The 24,643-nt window shown below is 38.7% G+C and overlaps 2 protein-coding genes across 6 annotated transcripts in view; one reads left to right on the top strand and one right to left on the bottom strand.

Annotated features, from left to right (window-relative positions):
* The window catches only part of ENTREP2 (endosomal transmembrane epsin interactor 2), a 115,856-nt gene extending 96,968 nt beyond the window's left edge, over positions 1–18,888 (top strand). For both annotated transcript variants that reach the window (XM_005145674.3, XM_031045973.1), the window contains exons 6-12: positions 1,066–1,226; positions 1,879–2,014; positions 10,228–10,303; positions 11,338–11,907; positions 15,243–15,317; positions 16,004–16,332; positions 18,282–18,888. In XM_005145674.3, the coding sequence (XP_005145731.2) occupies positions 1,066–1,226; positions 1,879–2,014; positions 10,228–10,303; positions 11,338–11,907; positions 15,243–15,317; positions 16,004–16,332; positions 18,282–18,467 (1,533 nt within the window). In that variant the 3' untranslated portion in view covers positions 18,468–18,888. The remainder of the gene's footprint in view (positions 1–1,065; positions 1,227–1,878; positions 2,015–10,227; positions 10,304–11,337; positions 11,908–15,242; positions 15,318–16,003; positions 16,333–18,281) is intronic.
* A 1,083-nt stretch (positions 18,889–19,971) lies between these two features.
* APBA2 (amyloid beta precursor protein binding family A member 2) overlaps positions 19,972–24,643 on the bottom strand; it is a 93,176-nt gene continuing 88,504 nt past the window's right edge. For 3 of the 4 annotated variants that reach the window (XM_031045980.2, XM_031045981.1, XM_005145676.4), the window contains 2 exons: positions 21,965–22,105; positions 19,972–21,234 (listed from right to left, as the gene is read on the bottom strand). In XM_031045980.2, the coding sequence (XP_030901840.1) occupies positions 21,163–21,234; positions 21,965–22,105 (213 nt within the window). In that variant the 3' untranslated portion in view covers positions 19,972–21,162. The remainder of the gene's footprint in view (positions 21,235–21,964; positions 22,106–24,643) is intronic. The other variant, XR_004549958.1, reaches the window with a different exon arrangement.

The following is a 24,643-nucleotide window of genomic DNA, read 5'->3' as shown; positions in this document are numbered from 1 at the left end:
ACATTTGTTTTAAAAGTCAGAAGCTAAACCAAGTCATCTACTGATCCAAGAAAAGCAGGATGACACCAGAAGCTTGCCCAGAGAAGAAATAATTAGGTTTTTGATCCTCTTTTATCCATGGGGACTATATAGAGCCAGGTTGATGTGGTGGGGTTCCATGTGTTCTGCAGAATGGTACATCTTGAAGTAGTTTAAGCCTTTGCTGGAAAACTGCCATGTTTCTGATACTGAAGTGTAAGAATGACTTTTTGATATCACTGCTATGCTAGAAGCTGTGATAGGTTAGGTTCCTGTCACAAATGTTGACAGCAGTTCTCAGTATTACTTTTATTATTCAGCGTAGTTATTTTCTTTTTCATTTTGAGATATTTATATGGAGTAAATTGTTTTCTTACTTTCATACCTGTATTTAAAACCTTTATATCTCGTTTAAGTGTGCAATGTCAATATCACCAACACACGAATGGCTATTATTTTATGTTACAATAATAAGAAAGAATGGCCTCTTGTTTGGTAGTGAAAAATAGGTGGGATATTTGTAGTTGCCTTATTCAAAATTTAGTGAGTATGCAGTAGCTTGTTTCTACTTTTGTATCTGGGTTTTTTTGAGGTTTTTTTTTTCTCTATAAGCACAAGGCATCTCAGGTTGGAAACAAAAGCATGTGAATAGTTACTTTAGTTGTATCTTTTGTTCACCAGTTACTCAAGTTATTAAAATATAGCTGATTAGTGCTATAAGAAAATTACATTCTAAGGTAGAAGTATTTCTTGAAAAGCTGTTTAATTTTAACTGGCTATGCTCTGCATCCTGAGAGTGACTGACTTTGAGGCACAAGCCTCTCTGTATCTTTAGTAAAACCTTGTGTTATATGTTGGCAATTTGACTCACACTTCTCACTTATCTCAAGTATTCTTACGCTTCCAGAAGTGTTTGTTTCATTTGAGTATGGATATTAATGATCCTGGATATTGATCAGGGTTGCTAATACTGACTTCTTATTATATTTTTTGTTATGGGTGTTGAAATTTCTACTATCTGAAGGAACTCAACCTGTTCATTTTCAGTTTCTGCCACAGAGGCCACATTCTACCAATCCTGACTGTATGACTCCACATGGAACTATCTTGCATCAAACGTTGGATTTTGATGAGTTCATACCACCAATTCCACCTCCACCCTACTACCCACCAGAATATACCTGCACACCAGTGATAGAGGCACAGAGGTGATTGTTTTTCCCTGTAGTTACAGTCATTGCATAGTTCTGAGAGGCAGAATATGAAGCTCTTTCAAAGAACATAAAGCTAAGTAATATCCTTCACTTAGACTAAGTGCTTCTTTTCTAGAGAGATTACATATATTTTTAACGTACATTTTTTTGAAACTTGCTAGGATGTACCTGGAAATATTTGTGTTAAGGCACCACTGTAGCAGAGAAGGGAGTGAACTTAGAAAAGACAAAGATGACAATATCTGAACTTAAAGCAGAGCTCAGCTTTGATCAGAAATCCTGTCACATCTGGTAATGTTATACACCTGAAGTTGAATATGTGATTTAATTTTCTAAGGAAATGATTGGTGTTAATGTGTTTTAATGTGGAGTAGTGAAGGACTTGAATGACTGCAAAATGTGCTGGTAGAAACAGCTGGTATCCAAAATGAAATAGAATTTTTAAGGCTACAGATTTTTGACTGAATCCCTGTGAATGAGGGCTTCATTTTGATTATCTGTTAAATTTCTTCATTATTATTATTATTTGTGGTATACTGGCTTTGAATTCAGAGATCACTACATCACTGCTGTAGGTAGTATTTCACCAAATAAATCCAATGCCATTTCTTAATTATTAAGTTTGCTTGTTTCTGTTTTTAAACAGAGGTCTCCATTTGGATTTCCCTCATTCCCCATTCAGTGCTTTATATGCAGTAACCATTAACAGCCCAGGAATGATGTATCCAACTGAGCTGCCTCCCCCTTATGAGGCAGTGATTGGAGAGACGCCTGCCAGTCAGGTAAGGAAAGCCAAAGGGAATTCTTTACATAGTCTTCAAATTTTCATGATCCGAAACAATTTTGGGTAAATTTGATGGTCTGAGATAATGTAGGAGTTAATTGTACTTGGGAGAACAAGCATTAGAAAATAGTTACGTTCTTTAAGCACATTTTTCACACCATTCTTTTTAAAAGGGTTTATTTAACGAATTTTACTTAATGTGTATTCTCCTTATGGTCTTGTGCATGTTTGGGCAAATCTTAATGAATAGTAATATTTCAGCTGAATCTGTTTAACAAGTTGTGTGATACTGAACAGCCAGTAACAGAAACTTAGAATGGATTGGCACCACTGAAGCACAGTGGTTTTCCTTACTTGAAAAGGATAATGGTATTTTAAAATGAGATTACACTTCTAAATTTCTACAGGGAATAAGAAATCTTGATTAGGAAGCAGGTTTATTTTCTTAAAGACACCTCCAGTTGTAAATTATTTTTTATTTCAACTGCTGATGGTAGTGGATTTGCCTCAATTTAATATGCTACTTCTGGTTGGAGCCCAGTACAACAGTGTAGGTTTCATAAAGAAAAAAGTAACTGTGTGTCTTGTGACATGCGATGCTAACAATTTCTGTATGTTTGGGTATGTGGGTATATAGTGTAGAGCTCATGGGACATTTGGTTTTGCTCTGCTTGTGATCTGAGCCAAGATAATGACAAATTCCTGTTTTAAATGCTATGTATAGATAGGACATGTACTTGAAAGTTCTGAACAAAAATCGCTAAATAATCTCAGATTAAGAAAGTTAAAAATACACATTTGCAGTGTCCCACTTATGCCAGCTTTCAGATCCTGTTCTGGAAAAGTACTGGGAGCATCTGATAATAGTTTAGGTTCTTATTAATAATATGCTCTAGTCTTGACAGGATGCCATGAACTCAGTGCCAAATGTATGCTTTAGTAGTTGTAAGATACAGCCTCCTTATGGAGGCTCCTGTCAGGCACTAAAGTTGCTGGAAACCGATTCCTCCTTCAGTGTTAGATTCCCTGATAAGAAAACATACATGGTGAAGGTTTGAATGATAAAAGCACAGGGACATGTTCTTCTTCTGAAATAGCAACTAGCAATTCTCTATCTATTGCTTATACTTTTGCCTCTTACAATCTTAATAGCTTCTGCTGTTCTGTGGCAGAAACATTTACTCCTGAGAGCTTGTAACACCTTGATTCTGAACTTTGAGAAAGGACCCAGGATACTTCAAGTATTTACATTACACTTTTTTGTCTTATTTTTTACTCTGGTGTCAACTGAACTGAAACTAGAATTACAACTTAGCCACATGTTCAGCTAAAGCTAATTTGAGCAAAGTTTTGCATGACTTGGGATAATTGAATCAGCTGTCACTAACAGCAAAATACTTAAAATTGCTTTTAGAAACTGTAATTTCTCACAGGCGTCAATAAAAAGTCAAGGAATCAAACGTTCTAGATAATGTTTATCAGTTGGTAGTAGAACACTGTGGAAGTGTGTGTTCAGGTTGCCAAATTCCACCCAAATTACAGACAAGAGTACTTCACATTTCCCCAGAATATAAAATTGAGAAGCTTGCTGGGGATTTTGTTCACACTGGGGGAAATGGAAACAAAAAAAGAAATTGTCTGGTTTTTACTATTATACTCAATAATATTATTAAGATAATTAAGACAAGTGTCTGAGAAAAAAAGAATCTTGAGGTGCACAGTCCCTGACAAAAATGCAATTAAAGACCTCCAAGATATGCCCAACTTTGCAGCTTCTGTGACTGACAAGTCCTTGCCTTGTATCGTACCCTCCACCGACCACCACAATAAACAGGCCAAACAGTGCAATACCTTTGATTTACTTGGCTGTAGTACAGTTAATTGGTATAAACTCCTTGTGAGTGAAATTCTTTTCTAAACAGCAAAATTGGAGTTTTCAAGACTGTTTTCTAAAAACTTTTTAATACAAGTTTCATCCTTCTTCCATCGCAGTAACTCAGAGGAACCTGCAAGCCCTGAAGGAGCCAAGTTCTTTCAGTGATTAAAAGAAAAAAATTGGCAAAAGTGATATTAATTATACCTTGTTTGGGGGGAACTGAAGGATCATATCCGTGAGAAGAATTTATTTGTGGTACGAAGTAAGGTTTAGAAAAGTGTCTATTTATGCTTAAGCAGAAAATCACTTTGAGCACTCGTGTTTGGGAATTATACTTTGTATGAGCATCGACATCAAGCAGCACAACAGCACCAGCATGAAACAAAAATACAGTTAACAAGACAAGATATAATAGTAAAGTCATGCTCTTGCAAGAAAAGCATGAGTTTTAGTGAGTAGATGTATTCAGTGTTGTTTTTTGGCATCTGGGATGTCAGTGTCAGTGCCTTCCCTATTCATCTCTGGCTACCTGAGTTCCGGAAGTGTTTGTCCTAATCACAAGTGAAAATTACTGCTGATTTGTAATTTCTAAATGCTGATAATGATATAGTTTCTTACCAGGAGTAGTTTATATATGCCTGATGGTTGCTGGTTCGAAAGCTTGTAGGAGTAAGATAACAACACGTGCTGAAATACAGTATTTTGGCAGTGCTTGCTGAAGCCTGCACAGTGACTTTGTAGCCATTTATTTTTCTTGGCAACAAAATCCTGAATGTATTTTTTTGCAGTCACTGTCCCAGTCAGCCTGTAAGTGGAGGAGTGGAGCCAAAGTCTAAGACAGTTTTAGGTCTACAAGAGGAACAAAATCAGAGTATTAAATTCTTATGTGATGCAAATGCTCCCATATAGAATCATAGAATAGTTAGGGTTGGAAAGGACCTTAAGATCATGTAGTTCCAACCCCCTGCCATGGGCAGGGACACCTCACACTAAACCATGTCACCCAAGGCTTCATCCAGCCTGGCCTTGAACACTGCCAGAGATGGAGCATTCACAACCTCCCTGGGCAACCCATTCCAGTACCTCACCACCCTCACAGTAAAGAATTTCTTCCTTATATTCATTCTAAACCTCTGCTGTTTCAACCCGTTACCCCTTGTCCTATCACTGCAGTCCCTAATGAAGAGTCCTTCCCCAGCATCCCTGTAGGCCCCCTTCAGATACTGGAAGGCTGCTATGAGGTCTCCACGCAGCCTTCTCTTCTCCAGGCTGAACAGCCCCAACTTTCTCAGTCTGTCTTCACAGGGGAGGTGCTCCAGTCCCCTGATCATCCTCGTGGCCCTCCTCTGGACTTGTTCTAACAGTACCATGTCCTTTTTATGTTGAGGGCACCAGAACTGCACACAATACTCCAAGTGAGGTCTCACAAGAGCAGAGTAGAGGGGCAGGATCACCTCCTTTGACCTGCTGGTCACGCTTCTTTTGATGTAGCCCAGGATACAGTTGGCTTTCTGGGCTGTAAGCGCACACTGCTGGCTCATGTTCATTTTCTCATTGACTAACACCCCCAAGTCCTTCTCCGCAGGACTACCATGAATTTCCTTTTTGCCCAACCTGTAGCTGTGCCTGGGATTGCTCCGACCCAGGTGTAGGACCTTGCACTTGGCATGGTTAAACTTCATGAGGTTGGCATCAGCCCACCTCACAAGTGTGTCAAGGTCCCTCTGAATGGCATTCCTTCCCTCTAGGGTATCAACAGAACCCCAGAGCTTGGTGTCATCGGCAAACTTGCTGAGGGCACACTCAATTCCATTGTCCATGTCAGCGACAAAGATATTAAACAAGACCAGTCCCAACACTGATCCCTGAGGGACATCACTCGTTACTGGTCTCCAGCTGGACATTGAACCATTGACCACAACTCTTTGCGTGCGCCCATCCAGCCAGTTCTTTATCAACCGAGTGGTCCACCTATCAAATTGATGTCTCTCCAATTTAAGCTACAGCACAGTATGAACTGAAATAACTAGATTGATAAATCCCTCAAATTTTCAGGCTTTGCAATAGAAATCATTGCAGGTATTTAGAATTGCTACAGAAGTGCTTCTAGGTAATAATGTCGTAATTGAAAAAACTTAGTGATCATCAGGCAATAGGGTTTGTTTGTTTTTAAGTAGATTGAGGCCCTTAGAGTTTTATAAAATTATATAAAATTAGACTCAATATTTCACACATTTTATGGTCAACAAATATCAGTGCTAATTTAAGTGGTTGCATCTAAGTAAAAATTGCTGTTGTCATCTGTACTGATTAGGAATTCCCATTATATGACTATGGAAAAAGTGGTTTTCACACTGTTTTTTATGCAAAGTGTTAACTAAGGTAAAGAAGAGGCAAAAGCAAACAGATCAGGGCTCTGGATGAATTGTACCACTAACTTTATAAGATTTACCAGCTTGTAGGCAGTCCAAGCTTGTTTCCTGTTGATAGCTTAGTGACTGTCTTTACCGGCGTTATGTCCAATTATGTGCAAGTCAATAAGGTTTTGTCAGCCTAGCCTGTGCAGGAACCCGTATGAAACCATGTGCCATTCCTATATGAACCAAAACTCTGAAACACTGCCCGTGTTACTCCCTACAATTAATATGGTTCTGCTTCTCCCCAGCAAGAGGGTTAACTGATTCCAAATACATAGAAAATATATTCAGCAATTATTCTTTTGAATGGAGAAAGAGCAAAGGAAGAAAACAGAAAGCTTAACACATGGATAAGTGTGTGGCTTATGTTTCACAAAATATGGCTAAATACTGAAAAAAGTAGAAGCCAAAATTCAAATTATATTCCAGATTTCTTGTGCATGCACAAAATCTTGAAATTGCTTGTTTTCCTACTGTTAAGGATGCTAGCTATCAAAGAAGCACTTAAGAGATAAATCTTAAAGATTGAGTGCTTTTCTGTATGTGGGGGATTTTATAGAGGAGGGAGTATTCACAGTTTTCCATTTAGTCTCAAGAAGCAATTTCTGGGTGTATAAATATGTATCATCTGTTTGTCATGTTGTTTTGGTAGTGAGGTTTGGTTTTGATTGTTCAATTTCCAGCAGTTGCAAGTAGAGAGAACTGGAATACAGTATAGTCTGCAGTATATGAGCAAGCATCCAGTAGTTAAGCTGAGAGACTGTGTCCTTTAATTCATATAGTAGCAAGTCACCTCCAAGAATATTATCTTATTTATGCACCCCTGTGTCTTTAGGTATGTCACTGCAGGGTTTTCAGCCTCTGTAGGAACCTCTGATTGAGGCAGAGCCTGTGAAGGGATGTGATGGGTGGTGGCAGAGCTTGTGCATCCCTCTAAATTCCACAGGATGTGAAAGACTGATACAGATCTCATTGCATGGAGGAGAGTGCTGAGAACAGTTCCTCTCTGTAATTTCCCTAAGACATGTATCCTTACCCTAGGGGAACTGAAGGACTATCAGTATTAACACCTAACTGCAAGGTAAAATAGTTTTGTTTCCCACCCATGTTGGAATACACCTTAGGTCCATAGTGTGCTCTGTACTAGCTCTGTTCCAAAAAGATGTACTGATAGTTGCGTAGTGGCTTGTGTCACATGAGCTTAGTTGTTTTATTCCCAGGTCAAAAAGAAATCTGTCTGTGCTGTAATTGTTCCCTTTGTCAAACTATGCAGAGGGGAAAAAAAAAGAAGTCATGAAGATTGAACTGTTGTAATCTAAAAGTGTGTAATAGGGAACTAAGGCATGTAAGTACAATGTGTGTATTTCTTCTGCCTGTAAGAGTGTTTTTTTTGAGAGAGATGCAATATTTTGATTGCAGGAATTGCTAAGCCAAATTCTTCACAAGCCTTAAGTTTCCTTTATATACTTGCAATAATGTAGTTTTAAATTTCCTACATCAAAGCTACAGATGGTTCTTTTTCACTAGTACAGTTTTACCAAACTAAGCCAAACTCAGCCTTCCATGTAACTCATTGCATAGGTAGTAGGCCTTTTTATAGTTACCAGACAATGTCACTACAGCTGCCAGATGACTGGGAGAATGTAGGTAGTCAATAAATGTTTCAGCACAAATATTCAGCAGATACTTTCCGTCAATGATTAAGGATTTATGAAACCAGATAGATTCAAAAAGAGCTCCTTGATTTTTAAAAAGAAACAAACACCCTCAAAACATGTAATTTCTTCCACAGTCTAAGATTTTTTCCAGCAATAAAGAACATTTGAGAACATTTCTTACTTTTCCAGTTAGCTGGCAGCAGTTCCACAGTTAGTTCCCAGGAATGGTCTGCAACTTGAATGACACCACTTTTTTTTTTCTTTTTCTTTAGCCACAGATGTGATAGTCTGCTTCCATAAGGAAAGATCCTTTAAGACATTTCCAATTTCCAAGCAAATTGTTTAAAAACATGAGTGTCATGGTTTAAACCAAATCCTCACAGTACTCTCACTCACTCCCCCCTTGATCCACCAACTCCCAGAGAGTTAGGAAGGAGAATCCAAAGAATGTAGCCCCCACGGATTGAGATAAGAACGGTTTAATTGCTAAGGCACAGCACAAAATCCCTACTGCCATTTACTACTACAAATAATAATGATAAAGCCAATAACAAGCGAAAAGAATACAACACCCCACCAGCCACCGACCCATAACTCACTCCACCCTGCCCGGCCGAGCACCGCGTGCTCCCTCCTCCATTTTCCTCCAGAGCTCCACCCCTCCAGCTCTCTCTCCCAGTTGCATCCTGGGCATCATGTGCTATGGTATGGAATACCTCATTGGCTAGCCTGGGTCAGGTGTCCTGTCTCTCCTTCCTCCCGGCCTCCCCTGCTCCCCGGCAGAGCATGTGCTCAGAAAAGGCCTTGAACAAAAACACCCTCAAAACATGCTCGCTGTCAGCAACTGTTCCTAGCCCAGAAGTCAAAACACAGCACTGCACCAGCTACAAGAAGGAGAAAAATGACTGTCACGGCTGAACCCATGACAATGAGTGCTTTTGCTTTTGCTTCCCAGTCCTCTTATCAAACTATTGCTGTGTTAAAGTGTGCCTGGTACTCTTCTTTGCTTAGAGTTGCATTTCTTGACCCTTAGACTTCACTTTTAAAAAATAAATTTGTAATAGAAGTTCCCTGATCTCAGTAAGCTATGAATAGATAGATGTAGAAAAAAATTAATTAGCACAAGAAGCTCTGAATACATATATGTGTATATATGTGCATTAATCTACACTGCCTTGTGCACTGGAAGCTCTCTCTTTCATAATAGCTTCAGAGTGATAGGGTCACGTTCAGTTTTTTAGACAGCCAGTTACAGATTAAACTCTTCAGTTTTTCACAGAGGTGACTGGTGGTTATTTCCAGGTCGTGTCACCAACCATAATGAGCTTTCACTAGGTAATTGTGGCCCTAGAGACAGAAGCAGATAAGATGTTTTCTGCTAAAGATGGTATCAATCTCATTCCTTTTGACTTCTTATATTTTTCTCACGTATTGCTACCAGCTATTTATTGGAACAATTTTTTAAACAATCATGATCCCAAAGAATTGCTAAAAATCTAATGAGATTGGCAATAAGGTGAAATCTAAACTCTGCTAAAATCAATGGAAAGAAGATTTCCTAAATTTCAGGTGTTTATGGATCAAGTCTTTCCAGTAGGACTGATTCTCTGCTGTGTTTGCATGATTCTCAAAAGTGAAGGGAAGTTACCCACTTAAATCCAACCTTTCTGCAAAAAAAAGGTGAGTCCTAGTATCTCCCTTCAGCAACCTGATGGGCTGGAGAGCATCCTGCATTGGCCACCTTTGGTGGCAATGGTGATGTGTGGCCTAAAAATATGTTAGGTGTTAACATCTCAGCAAATAACTGAGGAAAATACTGCTCTTGTGCTTTGTTTTATAGTTTCTACTTTTCTCTATCCTATTTGAGGATGATAAAGTGTGGTGGGAAAACTGTGTAATATGGAAAATGCAGACTGTGAAAAAGAGATTGTAATAAACCCCGTAGTTTTAAACATTGCAGCTGTTAAGCTTTGTAATGTGGGCCTGCAGCCCCAGCTGCCAATGAACTCATGATGAATTTAGCTTGTAGATTCTGGAAAAAATAAGAATTGCTTTAGGCATGTTTCTTTGCCCTGCATTTGTTCCTGACACAAAGACATTGTAAAATACTGTATTTTTAAATAGTGTTCAGTCTGAATAACAGCTTTAGGTAGTAGTTATTTCACATTATCAGATGTGTTCTTAAAATTGTCGGCACTATATACTTGGTTGTGGTAAATTGCAGATTAATGTGCTGTTTCAATGCCCAATTTTGATTCAGGTCACTGGTGCTGATCAGCAAATATCAGAGTCAAGCTTGGGTGAGAGGAACATGACCGTGGACTTCAGTGCACAAGGTGATCATAGCATTGTCTTTGTCTACTTGATAAAGATGTAGTAGGGGATTTGAGTGGACTTTTCCTTCTTTTCTGCCCTTCCCCACGGGTAAAGAAGGATTTGCTTTCAGATTGTTCACAGTCATCAACTGAGAGTTATGCTCAACAAAGCATGTTTTGTGAAGCCCTTTGAGGCATATGTGGCAGCCCTTGCATCTCTTCGAAGAGTAACACATAACTGGCAGTTTGCTTCTGGTGGTCATGCAGGCCTTCCCAATAGTCCATGTGCCTTTTCCAGGTAGTAATTTCCTGCACAGTTTCCAGAAGCCTGAATAAGAAGCTTGCTGACTAAAGTGTAGATGTTGTGAATGCAAGTAGATGAGTAGCAGCACAGAGCATGTTTGTTTAAAGTTTAAGTTCCTAGAATGGGCCTCCTTACCATGTCTGCTGCTATAGAGGGCTTTTGAAAAATTATGGCCTCAGTGGATCATGAGATGTTAAGCAGTTTGTATGAAATAAGTGTTTTAGTAAAACTTCCATTAAGTATTTTTTCCGTATCACATTCATGTTGTGTTGATGAATAGTCTGGGAGGTGTTCTCAGTTAGTGTGCTTATGGGCAGAGAGGTGGTGACAGAGTGGTCCAAGAAACAGAAACAGTCCTCTCTCACCCAGAATCCAGAATGAGACTGATAGCCTAACAGATTAGCGAGGAGCTTCTCTTCCTACACACACAGGGAATCTGTTCTGTGAAGTAGGATTTTAGTTTCCAGAGCCACCAGTGGCCACCTTTAACTCCTACTAAATAGTAATTTATATTTTAAAAAAGCCTTGCTGCTTGACAACTGCAATGGAGTGTGACACTGAAGGTGACTAGTTTTTAAGTGCTGCTGTTAACAATTGCTGCTGTGTCTCTACAGAAGCTAGTTCATTAAAATCATACATAGATGTGGATTTCACATCCACATATCAAAGTCTAAATTTCAAGTGAGGGAAGAGGAGGTGGGAGGAGAGAAGAGGGGCAAGAAGTCTTTATTTTTTTCTGCTTGTTTTGCAGTTTCTGTCGAGAGCACCTCTTTTATGGTCTCTGAGACTGTTGATATCCCAGACCATAGCTACTCCTCCGAAGATCTTTGTTCGCTGGAAGTTCAGGGGTCTCTCTGTTCTGCAGATCTTTCTCCCTGCTCTGCAGCCCCCAAAGGGCTTATGGACCAGAGCTGCAGCACCCACTGCAGGTTCCACAGAACTCACTCACAGGGTTTTCCTGACAAGGATGACAGTTCCCACAGCCAAGCCTCTACTGACAGGTCTCAAGGACTGGAAAAGAACTGTGCCTGTGTCAGGTCCTTGGACTGTTCCTTGGAGAATTTCAGCCTGTCAGAACTGCAGAATTCTGCTCAAGGAAGCAATGCCACACCACCTTTGAAGCAAAAGCAAATCTGCTGTGCAGACATCAGCCAGCCTCCTGTCCCTTCCCAGACTTCTCCCTGTTTTGGGCCCACAGATACTTCGTCATACGCGAGTGGCAATGAGAGAACAGTCCAGCAGCATCATGTTACAAATTGCCGAAGTTCAAATATAGTCCGATCAACTAGTGACCCTGTATCATGTTCGTCTTGTACAGAAGGTAGGTGTAGTACCTCAAGGCTGGTGGAGCATGAAACAAATGAATGGTGTGTGATTTATGTAGCAATTGGTGTTCTTGGAAGTTACACAAAGTGTTCCAGTGAGGGTTGGCTTATGCGTGATGGCTTTAGTTCCGTGTGCCTTTTGCAAATTTTCTATTACTGTTGAGAAAGTGAATTAAGAAGTTGAATAGTAACTGGGGTCTGTTTAGGAAATGAGTACCTGAGCTGTCATGTTAGTAGTACAGTGGGTTGTGTTTCCTGAAGGTGGGCTTGTGTAGTGGTGAGTTGGAGTGTACCACAAAAACTTTTAATTACAAAGAAATGAAAGATGAAGCCCATGACAAAATGATAAATGAGAATGAAAGCTTTTGGCTGTTGTGTACAGGCATCTTTTGCTATGAATCTCCTTTTAGGCAAGTAGGGAAGACAAGAGGGAACACTGTTAGCTGAACATTATTACCTTTGTAAAAATCTGCTTGTTAGTGGAGAAGTTTGATATAAGAGGATGGCTGGATCAGAGGGACATAGAAGTGTCTAAACCATTTGAAAGGTGCAGGTGTTACAAAAAGATGTAAGCTGTTATGAGAAATTCATATTGGTAACCTGGAAAAGTGGCTTAAAAAAAAAAAAGATTACAAACTTTGTAAGATATCAGAGACTCTGCTGTTCCAGATGCATTCACTGGGCTTTTTAAGGGCTTTAGAGGAAGAATCATGTGACTAGCTCTAAAGTAGACAAAATGCTGTTTTCACCTAGGAAGAGGATGTGTTGGCTCTATTACACTTTTTGCATCATTATTCTTTTTCTGTAAATTTCAGAAATCTCATACTTAGCTTAATAATTGCATGTCTTTTATCCTTAGAAATCTGGCACATCCTGTCCAGGAAAAGTGAATCTTTAATCTAGAAGTCTGCATTTATTTTAGGAAATTTACTCTGCTAAGGTAGACATGCTATGAAGCTGTCATGCAGATACTAAGTAGGAATTTCTGAATCCTTTCTGCTGTGCCAAAGATAAGAACAGCCCTCCCTCTTCTGGATCCCAGTCTGCAAGTTTTCAGTGTTGTGTTCCGTATGCTCTGAGTAGTGTTTGAGAGATTGCTGTAGGCAGCCATATCTACGTGTTAAGCTGACTGCTGGGACACCTGGCAGAACAGATGCTCTGCCTTCATTTTTAACCCGTCCTAAATACATCCATCATCTTTTCTTCAAAAGTGGCATTATGGGAATTGTTTTGGTTAATTTCCAAGTTCTTAGCCCTACATGATTTGAGGGATACAGTTGGAACATTACCAAGATGTAACTGGTCTTAGCAAAGATTTTAATAAAGGAGTAGGGATGATTCTAGAGTTACTGATCTACACAAAGCAGAGGGGGAGCAAGAGAAGGAGTAACTTGGAGGGGATGTGTTTGTGCTTACCTAGTTTGCCATTCTTTTGCTCCCCACAGAAGACTCTCAAATGAAATCCTTAGCAGAAGCAGTTGAGTCTAGAAGTGCATGTTGTTTTCATTTGCATGTTTGTTAACTACAGCTTGTGAGATTTTACTTGGTGAAGGTTTTCACAACTTCATTTCCCCTTCCTCTACTTTTTGTTGCACTTTATTTGGAAGTCATACATTGGTGAGAAGCAGCACAATTCTGGTAACACGTAGCAGCCCTGAAGCTGTGGCACACAGCTGAAGGTTTTTACAGTCCTTGTAACTTTAAAAAAGGCATTTGATCTGGATTTCTCAAAACTGGCTATTGGTGTTCACTGCAGAATTTTAAAATACATCCACAGGGTTGAGCAGTAGACAAAGATAAAGGGAACCGACTGAGCTCCATCAACACAGAAGAAAAAGCCTTTGGAGTTTGTTGGTGTTCTTTTGTTTGGTTGGCATTTGGGGGGGTTTAGGGGTTTTTGGGTTGTTTTGGGTTTAGTTTGGTTTCTTTTTAGCAAGGTGTAACATACACTTAGTTTTTAAAGTCATCTTGGAGTAGAACAACTGGTCAAATAGACTGACTGTATGAAAGACAGAGCTGTAATTATGTGTCATTAACACTGATAATTCAGGTAAGAGACATACTGTAGATTTGCATGTTTTCCTGTCTTTTCCCTGTAATGTTTATCTTGGCAAAGGAGGACAAAATGAACTTCTAGCACTGATGCTTGTGACAATAAACTTAATTTGCAATCAAATATGATAGGCTGTTTGGCTATATCAGTTAAGTGCCTGAGCAATTACCATAGTGTCATGTGTTCCAGATAATTTGAGATAATGTCTGGTAGTACAGTGGTATAATTTTGACTGTGCCAGCAGTACATTAAGCAGTATAATAAATGGGTGGGAAGACAGAATCTCTGAAGTGTCTACTCATAATAAGCATGCCATGATTCATGTGTTGCAATACTTCAGCATAATAAAGCAAATTAAAGACAGAATAGAAGCTGTGTCCCTTAATTTCTTACAGATTTTCTATGGTTGTGGCACCTTACATTTCTTTACCTTCATTTAATTATCCACTCTACCAGAGAGGATTATACCAGCTTTTCATTATGAACTTTCCCTGAAGATATGGAAGAAAATCTCATATAATCTACATAGACTTTCAGAACAGTTTGAAAACAGTTTTGGCAACAGATGTCAACAGCCTTTGCATATATGTGAAGGTTTATTCCATCTTGACTATCACAAGCTTGAAATCCAAGAGACTGCAGCGGCAATTATAGTGATCTCATCATCAGTGAGCTTTGTGCTGGCATCCCAGAAGGCAACTGTGTCCAGAGCTATTTGTAGGTGCTCTGTAACCACTTGCTGTTGATTGGATCATAGGTAACCACAGCGGTCACCTGACCATCAATTTAGTCTGTTGTGTATAGCGTTTGTCCTGCTAGGAATGAGTATCTATAAAAGAAAGGAGGTAGAACTACTGAATAAATTGCTGGTTGTGTAGAGAGATTCATTCTTCTTGTTTTTCCCATTTTCTAATATAAACTGCCAAGGAAATACAGGAAAGTCTGAAGTCTGCCTCTTGCACAAAGCCTTACATAGCTTCAGACTTTAGAAGCCTGAAGTATTGAGGATCTGATAGCTGTGTGAGAGAGGGGAAATCATCAAGTAGAAACAATATCTTTGTATTCATTTAACAGCTTGCAGGACTTTTCCGTGTATACTAACATCTCTTTATGAATGGACATCTTGTAAGTAGTATTTCTTCAGAGTAGTTTCATTCTGTAGAAGAGATACTGAAAGATTCCAATGTTGGGGTTGGGTTTTTTGCTTTGGGCAGAGGATAGCAGGGCCTGATTGTGCACTCTCTCTTTTGCTCTCTCTCTTTCTCTCTCTGGTTGAAGGTGATAATTGTGCCTGGACTCCTATATGTAGCCAGTGTCAAGATGCAGGATTATCTCCAGCTACATTAGAAACAGGTAAGGATCAGTTTTGTACAGCAGGATTATACAGTTTCCTTCTTTTATTTTAAAAATAATTAAAAGCTTCTGATAAAGAAGCTCTGGAAAATCTGGAGCAGAAAAATCACTGACAGCATGTGTATGATGTACAGTGCCAATTGAAACAGCCTCTGACTGAAAATGCTGCAAATGAAGTCCTCTGCTTTAGTTTAGAATTTTTACACTGTCTGTATTTTCTACTAATCTCTCTTGTATTATTCACTGCTTACAGTTTTTGAGGCCTAGAAATAAGCAGAACGTTACCTTTAAAGTTGGGGCAACAAGGGGGTGGGGTGTGTGCGCTAACATTATGAGTTATAGATGTTAACATTTGGTAGCTGGCATTTCCCTTACCACTAATGTCAGCTGATGTCCCTGAAAGCAGAGGTGACAAAAAATGGCTGTGGTTTATGAAGTACTGTCATTACCCAGCCGCTCATCCTAAATGCAGTCCTTCTTGCCCATGGGGAAAGCATTACTCTTGACCCCTGGCTAAAATGACACATTTTGCAGTGTTTCCTTAATTGCATAGATTGTGTTATTCTCCAGACAAAACAGACATTTTATGACAAAGCAAAAACTTCTGTGACAGTGTGTGTTTTGCCTTTTTTTTTCTTTTTTTTTTTAACTATTATTTTAAAGATATTCTTCCCCCCCTTTTTTAGTTCCTGTTTCTGGTTCTCATATGGCTGCCTCTGCTTGTCAGCATTCTTTGAGCAGTGTCCTACCAACTGGAAAAAAAAGGGATGCAAGGAAACTTGATCTACACCCGAAGCCAAAGGCTTTGCACAGAGTTTCGAAAGAGCGACCATACTCTTTAGTGGACCTTAAGACTTACAAAGACACAAAAATTTTAGTGGCAAAATTTTTGGAACATTCAAATTGTAATCTCCCTCCAGAAGTACGTCATGTAGTGAATAGCATACGATCAGTGATAAAATCTGATGAAAGACACATGGAAGAAGCCATCTTCAGTGCCAACATTATAGACCAGGTAGGCCATGCATGTTTAAAGATTTGTTCAACTGTGCTAGCCAAATACTGTATTTAAATGTTTTTACAGTTTTAAATAGTTCAGACAACTCCTTCTTTTACAGTAAGGAATTGTTTACATTTATTGGGCAGCAGTGCATTTTACACTGAAGTGCTCATAAATGCATTTTAAATTCTTCAGCTGGACCCAGCAATATCCTAGGAGATCTGTAGGGAACTGATTTACACATTGATAATCATTCCCTCTTATTGCCAACATCTTTCTGCAGCTGTGATTGTTCCATATATGAATTGGTGAATATACACAGAGAGATACACAGAACTGACATGGCTCTGTTATTTTTTCAGGCAAATGTATTTGCACAGCATAAGGTATTAGCTGAAAAGAATGGGTAGAGATACAGAACAATGCAGTTACCTTTACTCCTGGCTAGAAGAATGAGAATGTCTCTTGCTAGTCTTAAGAAAAAAATGAGAAATTTTGCTGTTCCAAATGGAGGAATAATGCATCTTCTCACCTTGAATGAGAATAAAACAGACACAAGGCCTGGAAAAAATACCATAAAACAAGGGAAGTAGTAGTTGTGCAGGAACTTGTATTATCTAATGCATGTTTAGTAATACATCTTTTTTGCAGGTTTTGAAGAATCACCTCATGCTAGTCTCATTACCAGAATGATAGCTATAGAAATTATGTTCCTTTTTCTGTTGGCAGATTTGAAAAGCATAATGCTCTTAGCACTAACCATATTCAGTGTACCTGTAGGGTTTTCAGAGCCGTACAGGCAATTAAGTATAAGTGTTTGAGGGCAGTTCCCCTTCTTCTGAGATAGCATCGTATCTATGGTTATAAGGCTGCTGATCCCCAGATGAGCAAAACTGGCCAAGTACCAAAATAGGATGTAATAACAATTAAACAGCATGTGAGATAGTTTGATCTGTAGCAGGAACCATACAGCATTCAGTAAAGCTTGCTGAAAGATGGGGTTTTGTTACCTGTGACGTAGAGCAAAGAAGTACCACCGTATCTGTAACCTCTGTAGTCACATGGGTAGAAGAGCAGCACTATCATGACATACTTAATAGTTTTAGTATGGAATTAAATTTTAACAGTTTTATTGCTTAACAAAATGTGTAGGTCATTAAATCAGCAAGGTTAGAAAGCTGAAAACTGTTTTCTTCGAAAGAAAGAAACACTTTCTCACAAAACAAAACAATGTAAAAAACATGAGCGTTTATGTAGATCATAAAACTAGAAACTAATGGCCCAGGTTTTATCCTGTGTGGATTTCTTAAGTCCAGGGAGAAATACTGTTCTGTTGCATTAAAGAAATGATTTTAGTAGGTTGTGGGGTTTTTTTTATATAAAACCCATTATTAACTAGTGAAAGTCCAGGCCATCCCAGCAATCTACTTAAGAAGCCACAGAATTTTTGGTAAAATACTTGCATAATCCAGATTTGTGAAGTAGGTTGACATTTCTATGAACACCAGAAAGTTTGTTTACCAAGCTTGCATGTTTTAGTCACCTTCCACCCTTGGCAAAGGTAACATCTTTTCAAAGAAAGAGACGAATTTAATTTGCATTAAACTTGTATTTGTCAGTTAGAAGGCAGAGCTGCCACCTTTTCCACAGGTTTCTGTGTAGAGAGAACAAAGTACTTGTTTGTACCATTGTTGATTCAATACTCAGGCATAGCTATGATGACTGATGTCTTTCAAGCCTAACTGTGCTTCTGGTAGCCAGTACTCAGCCCTGACTGTGAGGAACAGTTCTATCTCACACCGAGAGTGAGAGGCTCTCCAGATGGCTGCATGAACTTCTCTGTGGATGTTCCATTATTAGATAACTCAAGTGAACTAATACTCAGGGACTGAACCTTTTAAATGAAAACATTTCTTACCCTGTTTCCCCACTTTTAACTTCTCAATTCCTGTCCTTTTAAACAGGTAATTGCAAGTTCCCAGCAGAATGTGAATACCTCTAGAAACAGACTTCAAGAAGAAATTCATCTTCAGAGCTGTGGTGCTCTGAGCTCCCCAGTTGCATTCTCACGTAGGTCCCATATCGCTCGCCATTTGCAGCGGGACAGGCCTCACAGTTTAATTGGAGTTTGCCGGGAGACCATTCTTTGATAATATTCACAGGTATGTGATCCCAGCAAAGATAATTACAGAAGAAACCAGGACTGGGAGAAATACAAGTAGTGGATGACTTAAAAAGGAAAAAGTGTCTTCTTTTGGAATTCCACTTTTTTCACACAGCAGGAGGAGAACGCCTGTTTTTGAATGTAAATTTTGGCTCTCATTTTTGCAAATTTTAACTGATTTGTAGTCAGATCTCAACAAACATTTTCCCAACCAGAAGCGTGTTTATTTCACTGTACTTACAGAAATGCTGCTAATGCTGCCTAGCATTTCTTGAAAATCACTGCAAAAGTGCCAGAGACGGGCTGTACAACTTAAAAGTTGTATTTATTTAATGTACCTCAAAGTGTTTTAACTACGATCAGTGTTTTAATAAAAAGTGTTTCCGGACTTTGCCTTCTCAACAACTGATTTGGATAGAAACATAAAGGTGATGCACACACACATACAGTGCTGCTTGTAACCCATTTTCCCAGTGTCTTTCATGCCAGGCATGAAACTCCCCCTCCTGATGCTCCCTTCCCTCCCCCCTCCCCCCCCCGTTGCCTTTTTAAATTGCAGTGGTGGCTGCAGTGTGGTTTATTTTACTCTGTTTTGATTGCTCATGAGTTCATTAAAGGAGTAGTGTATGTTATTGAAAGCTGACATTGAAGTTAGCTCTGCGAATTGTGACCAAAAGATGCATTACGGAAGAAGTCTCTGAACTTCTGCATTTCCAAAAAGCCTATTTCACAGACTTCTTATGAATGCTAATAGGAAGTGAGATGAATTTTTATATAGCAGAGCCTTGAACACTAGTTCAAGAAGAACTGACTCCAATCTCCAAGTAGCAGTCTTGATAATTGTGTTACTAAAACATGTTCTTGTGGTTCTGCTCCCTTTACAATTTATTTAACATTTATCTTAAAAAATAACCCAAAAGTAATTATCATTGATGCTAATTTGATTACCAGCACAAACACAGGTCTGCCAAAAATGTCTTCCAGTGCAAGCTTCATCCTGGCTCTCTCAGAGGAAACTGGAAAGGCCTTAAATAAAAGGTTCTCTTAAAGAACCTACCACAGGTTGACGTTTCAAGGGTTTATTTTTTTTGCAGTACTGCTTGTCAGTAGCATTAGTTTCCATTTGAGGTTAAATCATACACTGGTTTCATTTGTGTCACTCTGAGCTGGGCAGACATCCTGTGAAAAGGTCACAAAGGAATGTAGCTGAAGATGGGTAGTTTAAGTTTTACAGAATTATCCATTTTAATCTATTTTAATTATAGCATGCTTCTGCATTGATGTGAAGTTACAGTGACATCCAGTGGCAACAAGGTATGCTAACTGAAAGCACCTACTCAAGATACTAATGACACACAAATTCCTAATTGGAGAGATAATTCCTTTTAAAAAAAATTACAATTGCAACTGCACTTAGATGAAGAATTAAATGGTCTTTTACTTGGATTTTTTCATTACGTAAACCTACACAACAAACAAAATAAGCAAGCTTCCTTTATTATTTCAGATTTATTAGTGATAGTAGGTTAATTCTTTCCTAAGGTCAGTTGCATGCAACACACTACTCCTTGAAGTACAGTCATCTAAAGTTCTTTAGTTACTGCATGGTAAGGCTTCTTAAGTCACAGTGTATTTTCTTCAAGGCCTTGGCCAAGAAAAAAACCTAGATGAAAAGTTACACCAATTAACATTTATGTGAGAAGGAATACAACTTTACTACTATTTTTTATCTATACACATTCTAATACTGCTGATGGTGCTAGGTTATTTGTCAAAACAATTTACATTCAGAACACATTGCCTTAGGAATACGGATGCTGTATAAAAGACAGAAACAGGTAAGCATGGCTTTCCCATTTTGAGCTAATAGAATCAAGAAGGTAATATGCAAAACTTAAAAAAAAAAGAAGCCCAGCCCAGCACATACATTACACAACCTGTGCAATAAGTTATCCATGAAATAACTCTGTTAAACCATAAAAATCACAAGCATTAAAAATAAATATGTATCTAAATAAATATTTTGATTTTAATCTTGTGGCAATTATTCTTTATTTAGCATATGAAACACTTGTTACATGTTTATGTTCACACCTTGCCAAACAGGTTACACTTGTCATAACAATACCAAGTACTACAGTGGTTTTCTTTACATTAGAGTTTAAAAGCTTTAACTGCAGACATTCCTCCCCCACTGAAATACCATCTATTCGGCACCAGCTTTAAAATTCTGCAAAGCCATCACTTTCTGGTACTGGGATTTTTAGTTACTTGAGGCAGCCATCACTCTCTCTAATTGCTTCTCTTTACCACTTCTTGTGGTCTCATTCATCAAGTAGTCACATTCACCGTATTATCAAACAAGACAGACATACATACATACATCACTCCACACAAAGGTTACAAATAAATATGTTTTTTATGAGAAAAATGTTTAGAAGATGTTGCAAAATACTTAAATGCTTTACAAAGGTTTCTGTCAGTGATTACTGTCCTGGACCATCCCTCTCATCACTTTTTGGCAAAGAAATAAAAAGGAAGGAGAGAAAAGGCAGAGACACCTGTGTGGTCCTTGTTTCAGAGTCCTCAGGTCAGCTTCAAAGCCTTTCGTTCATACAAAATACAAAATTCTCTTCAGCTTTGATGGAATCATTTAGTTACTTTGCTGCAAGAATCCCACGCTAGATGTATAGGGGTGTCTCTTGCCCAGTTAGAAGCCTGAACATGGCAGCTGGCATAGTCTTCATGTGAATCTGTCAATTGAGTTAACACAGACATTAACAGAATTGTTACTAGTTTAAAATAATCCATAAGGCTCAGTCTTACTCTCTCTGGGGTATAAGTACATTTATCGTCCTGGTTTCTATAGCTGTGAATGTTACCAACATTTCTAGTTCAAAGTTTTCTGGTTCTAACAAGCTGATTTGCTGTCTTTGCTTTCTATTGTTATACCTTACTCTGGTTACAGCCAGTAGTCATTCCCTTCAGTAGGGATTTATATAAACTGCAGGATCTTGTTCACTGATTGCTGATTTCTCTAAAAACACTGGAGAGCGAGGTCTTATTCCCAAGGTAAGTTGGAGACATTAAGTGGAAATTAAATGATTAAGCGATATATAAATTTGAAGATTGAATCTCTCAGCCCTTTGAATATTGATTTATTTCTATGACATGTTATAATGATAAGCCAAGAGACGTTTTCATAGCTAACATGAAATAGCTGATGTTGAGTGATTTCTTCCCTTAATTGGTTTAATTCAGAGAGCTGATTGAAGGGTCAGAATCATGCCAGGAACTCTTGAAAATGAGTGGAAAAATTGTAGTATGTATCTAATTATTCAAAAAATGTTAACTATTTGTTATTGGTGCTCAACTCCAATTTACTGAGGTGGTGGTTTTAATACTATGTTAGACACTTTTCAAATGAAACATAAATTCCTTCAACAGTTAATTCCTTGATGATGTATTTGATTGTTTTCTTACCTCTCCCACGGAATTAGACAGTGCTTGTACTATCTTCTCATGAGCAGTAGCAACAACACTTTGTCCATTGATTTCAATAATACGATGTCCTACTCTTACCCCTCCCCTCTCAGCTATTCCACCTCGCATCAAGCTGCAAATCTGCCAAAAGAAAGCAAAGTTTATTAAATAACAGAGCAGTTATTAGCATTTAATATATCATAATGAGAGCTGACACTCAAAGGACTCCAGAGGATACTTGTGAAAAGTACTAAGCAATACTTACATGTTTTTAAATGTTGGTTTGGTTGAGTTTTGGTTTGGGTTTGTTTGGTTTTTTGGGTGGTGAGGCTCTGGCACACAGTGCTGAGGGAAGCTGTGGCTGCCCCATCCCTGGCTGTGTTCAAGGCCAGGCTGGACAGGGTTTGGAGCAACCTGCTGTAGTGGAAGGTGTCCTGACTGTGGCAGGGATTGGAAGTGGATGAGCTTTAAGGTCCCTTCCAACCCAAAGCACTCTACGATTCTATGAAATGCACATATTTGGATTCTTTTTACAGGCTGTGTTCAGCACAGTTCCTTTTGCCTCTGCAGGTTCAAAAAGGCATTCTGCTCTGCAGAGCCATTGATTTTCTCCATGTTTTACAGTGCTACTGGCCATAGGGAGCTCAAGAGGAAGAAGGCAAGTCAAGCCACTGTTCCAACTGATGGCTGCAGGTGCCAGTAAAGAGCTAGGCACAAGTTCACCCAGCACAGTCCCTGCAGACACTGCTACTGAAAATTATTCTGCTGTTGCAACATGCATAATGCACAGGCAGAAAGAAAAATCTCAATCCAGAATGGGGAATTTTAAATAATGCTTCCTTCTCCATGACAGCATCTGTGCTGCAACAGGGCCCTCCCTGACAGACTAAACAGCTGTATGGTAGATAGAAGTTGTTGGTAAATTACTTCGAATGACTAAGCTCATGCAGCTCATAAAGCAGATAATGTCTGGTTTGCATCTGTGGACCTGAGCAGAGCTTAGCAGTGCTGAGATTCGCCTTTTGTTTACTGAGGAAAATCTGGTCTTGGTGGAAAAGAAAGGCATGCTAGAGCATCCAGGGATGGCTGTTCCTGCAGTTACTGTTGATAGTTAGAATTTTATGGCAAGAATTCTTGCTTGCTGAGATCTGGTAGTTTGCTTAGAACTAAATACAGATACAATAAGATGTGGGTTGTGTCCCTAGTGAATTTGTAATTTAATTCAAAAACACAGTACATGGGGAGATGGCTGAGGCGGAATATATTGAAGCTGAAACTTTTGTCTGTGGTTGACCAGAATCTTTTCTGTATGGCACTAGCAGTTTCCTTTAAATTCCTCTTCACAAATAACAATGCTATAAACAAAAAAGTGAAGTCCCTTCTTACTCAAGTTCAAGTTATCTGATACAAAAAATATATAATTTTTATATATACTAGATATATCTTAATAATTTAAATATATGTTTTAATAAATCAAATATTTATTAAATATATAGGAGCAAAAATACAGTTTTGTTTATAAGACCCATCTGAACCTTCAGAGAGAGAAAAAAAAAAAACAAACCCCAAAACAAATCCCCAAAAAACTTAAATGTTTCTCCTGCATTGAGATTTATCTTCTAACACACTATCATTACTGGCTGAGTTTTACCCATTGTGGTTCATGAAGTATTTCTGATGGGCTTTTATGGATAAAGGCACCATGAGAACCCTTCACAAAATCGAATTTGTCTTGAACTTTAGTCATGTATAATATATTGGTTTGCAGCTTGTCAGCTTTAATCACATAGCTGGCAAGATACGCTGTACTACACACATCTTCTCTTTTATAGGAAGCTTCTCAGTTCAACTCGTTGTTAGAATAAGAGTTTGTTCCTTGCTATTGAAGATTGTTATGCAGCAATTGGAAACCAGAATGTGCCAAAAGAAACCCTGTATATATATTTTTCAGGGTATAAAAGAAAATAGAGACAGTACAGCCAGCTGAAATAAAAGCTTTCAGAGCAAATGGAAATGTGACCTCTTGCTCCCATGGTGTAAAGGAAAAGATAATGGCTTGTCTATCTATCCACAGCACCTTTCATTGTGTGCTCTGAAAGCACTTTTTAATACAATCAGTGAAATTCTCTTTTCTAACAGCCTCAGACATAAGAAGTGGTCTCTTCTTTAAAGAATGTGATCCTCTTGCAGGGAAGGGAGTAGGCTCTGTGAGCATTAAAACTCCTTTAATGAGATAGAAAGAAGACACAGAGCCCAAGTTGCTCTGTGGCCTCACTGGTCCTGTTAAGCTGGAGACAGTGCAGGTGTGAAGAAATACACAGTACTTAAAGCACACATTTACATGGCTCCTGTCCCACTCAAAGGAGCATTAAAGCTTTTGTCTCCAGCCAGTGGGCTGGCAAGTTTAAGCTGAGCAGTACCACTAAGCAGGATTCTATTCAGCCAGGATTGTTTAGCCTGCTGTACTCATGAACACAGTGACAGCTACATTATTATTAAATAAAGCATGATGGGGCTCAGTCTTCTTGTAGGCAAAAGCCTGCACTCTATTTACTGTGTAAACTGGAGAAAGGAAAGAAAAAAGAAGGAAAAAAGGTATAAACCGCACAATCCATTCAGCTGTTACAGATTCTGCAATGTCTTAGACAAGCTGCAATGCCTCAGATGTGAAACTTCAGA

The sequence above is a fragment of the Melopsittacus undulatus genome, chromosome 9, assembly GCF_012275295.1.
Source record: "Melopsittacus undulatus isolate bMelUnd1 chromosome 9, bMelUnd1.mat.Z, whole genome shotgun sequence".
Lineage (NCBI taxonomy): Eukaryota > Metazoa > Chordata > Aves > Psittaciformes > Psittaculidae > Melopsittacus > Melopsittacus undulatus.
The sequence above is the reverse complement of the archived record's forward strand: the minus strand, read 5'-3'. Positions and strand labels throughout refer to the sequence as shown.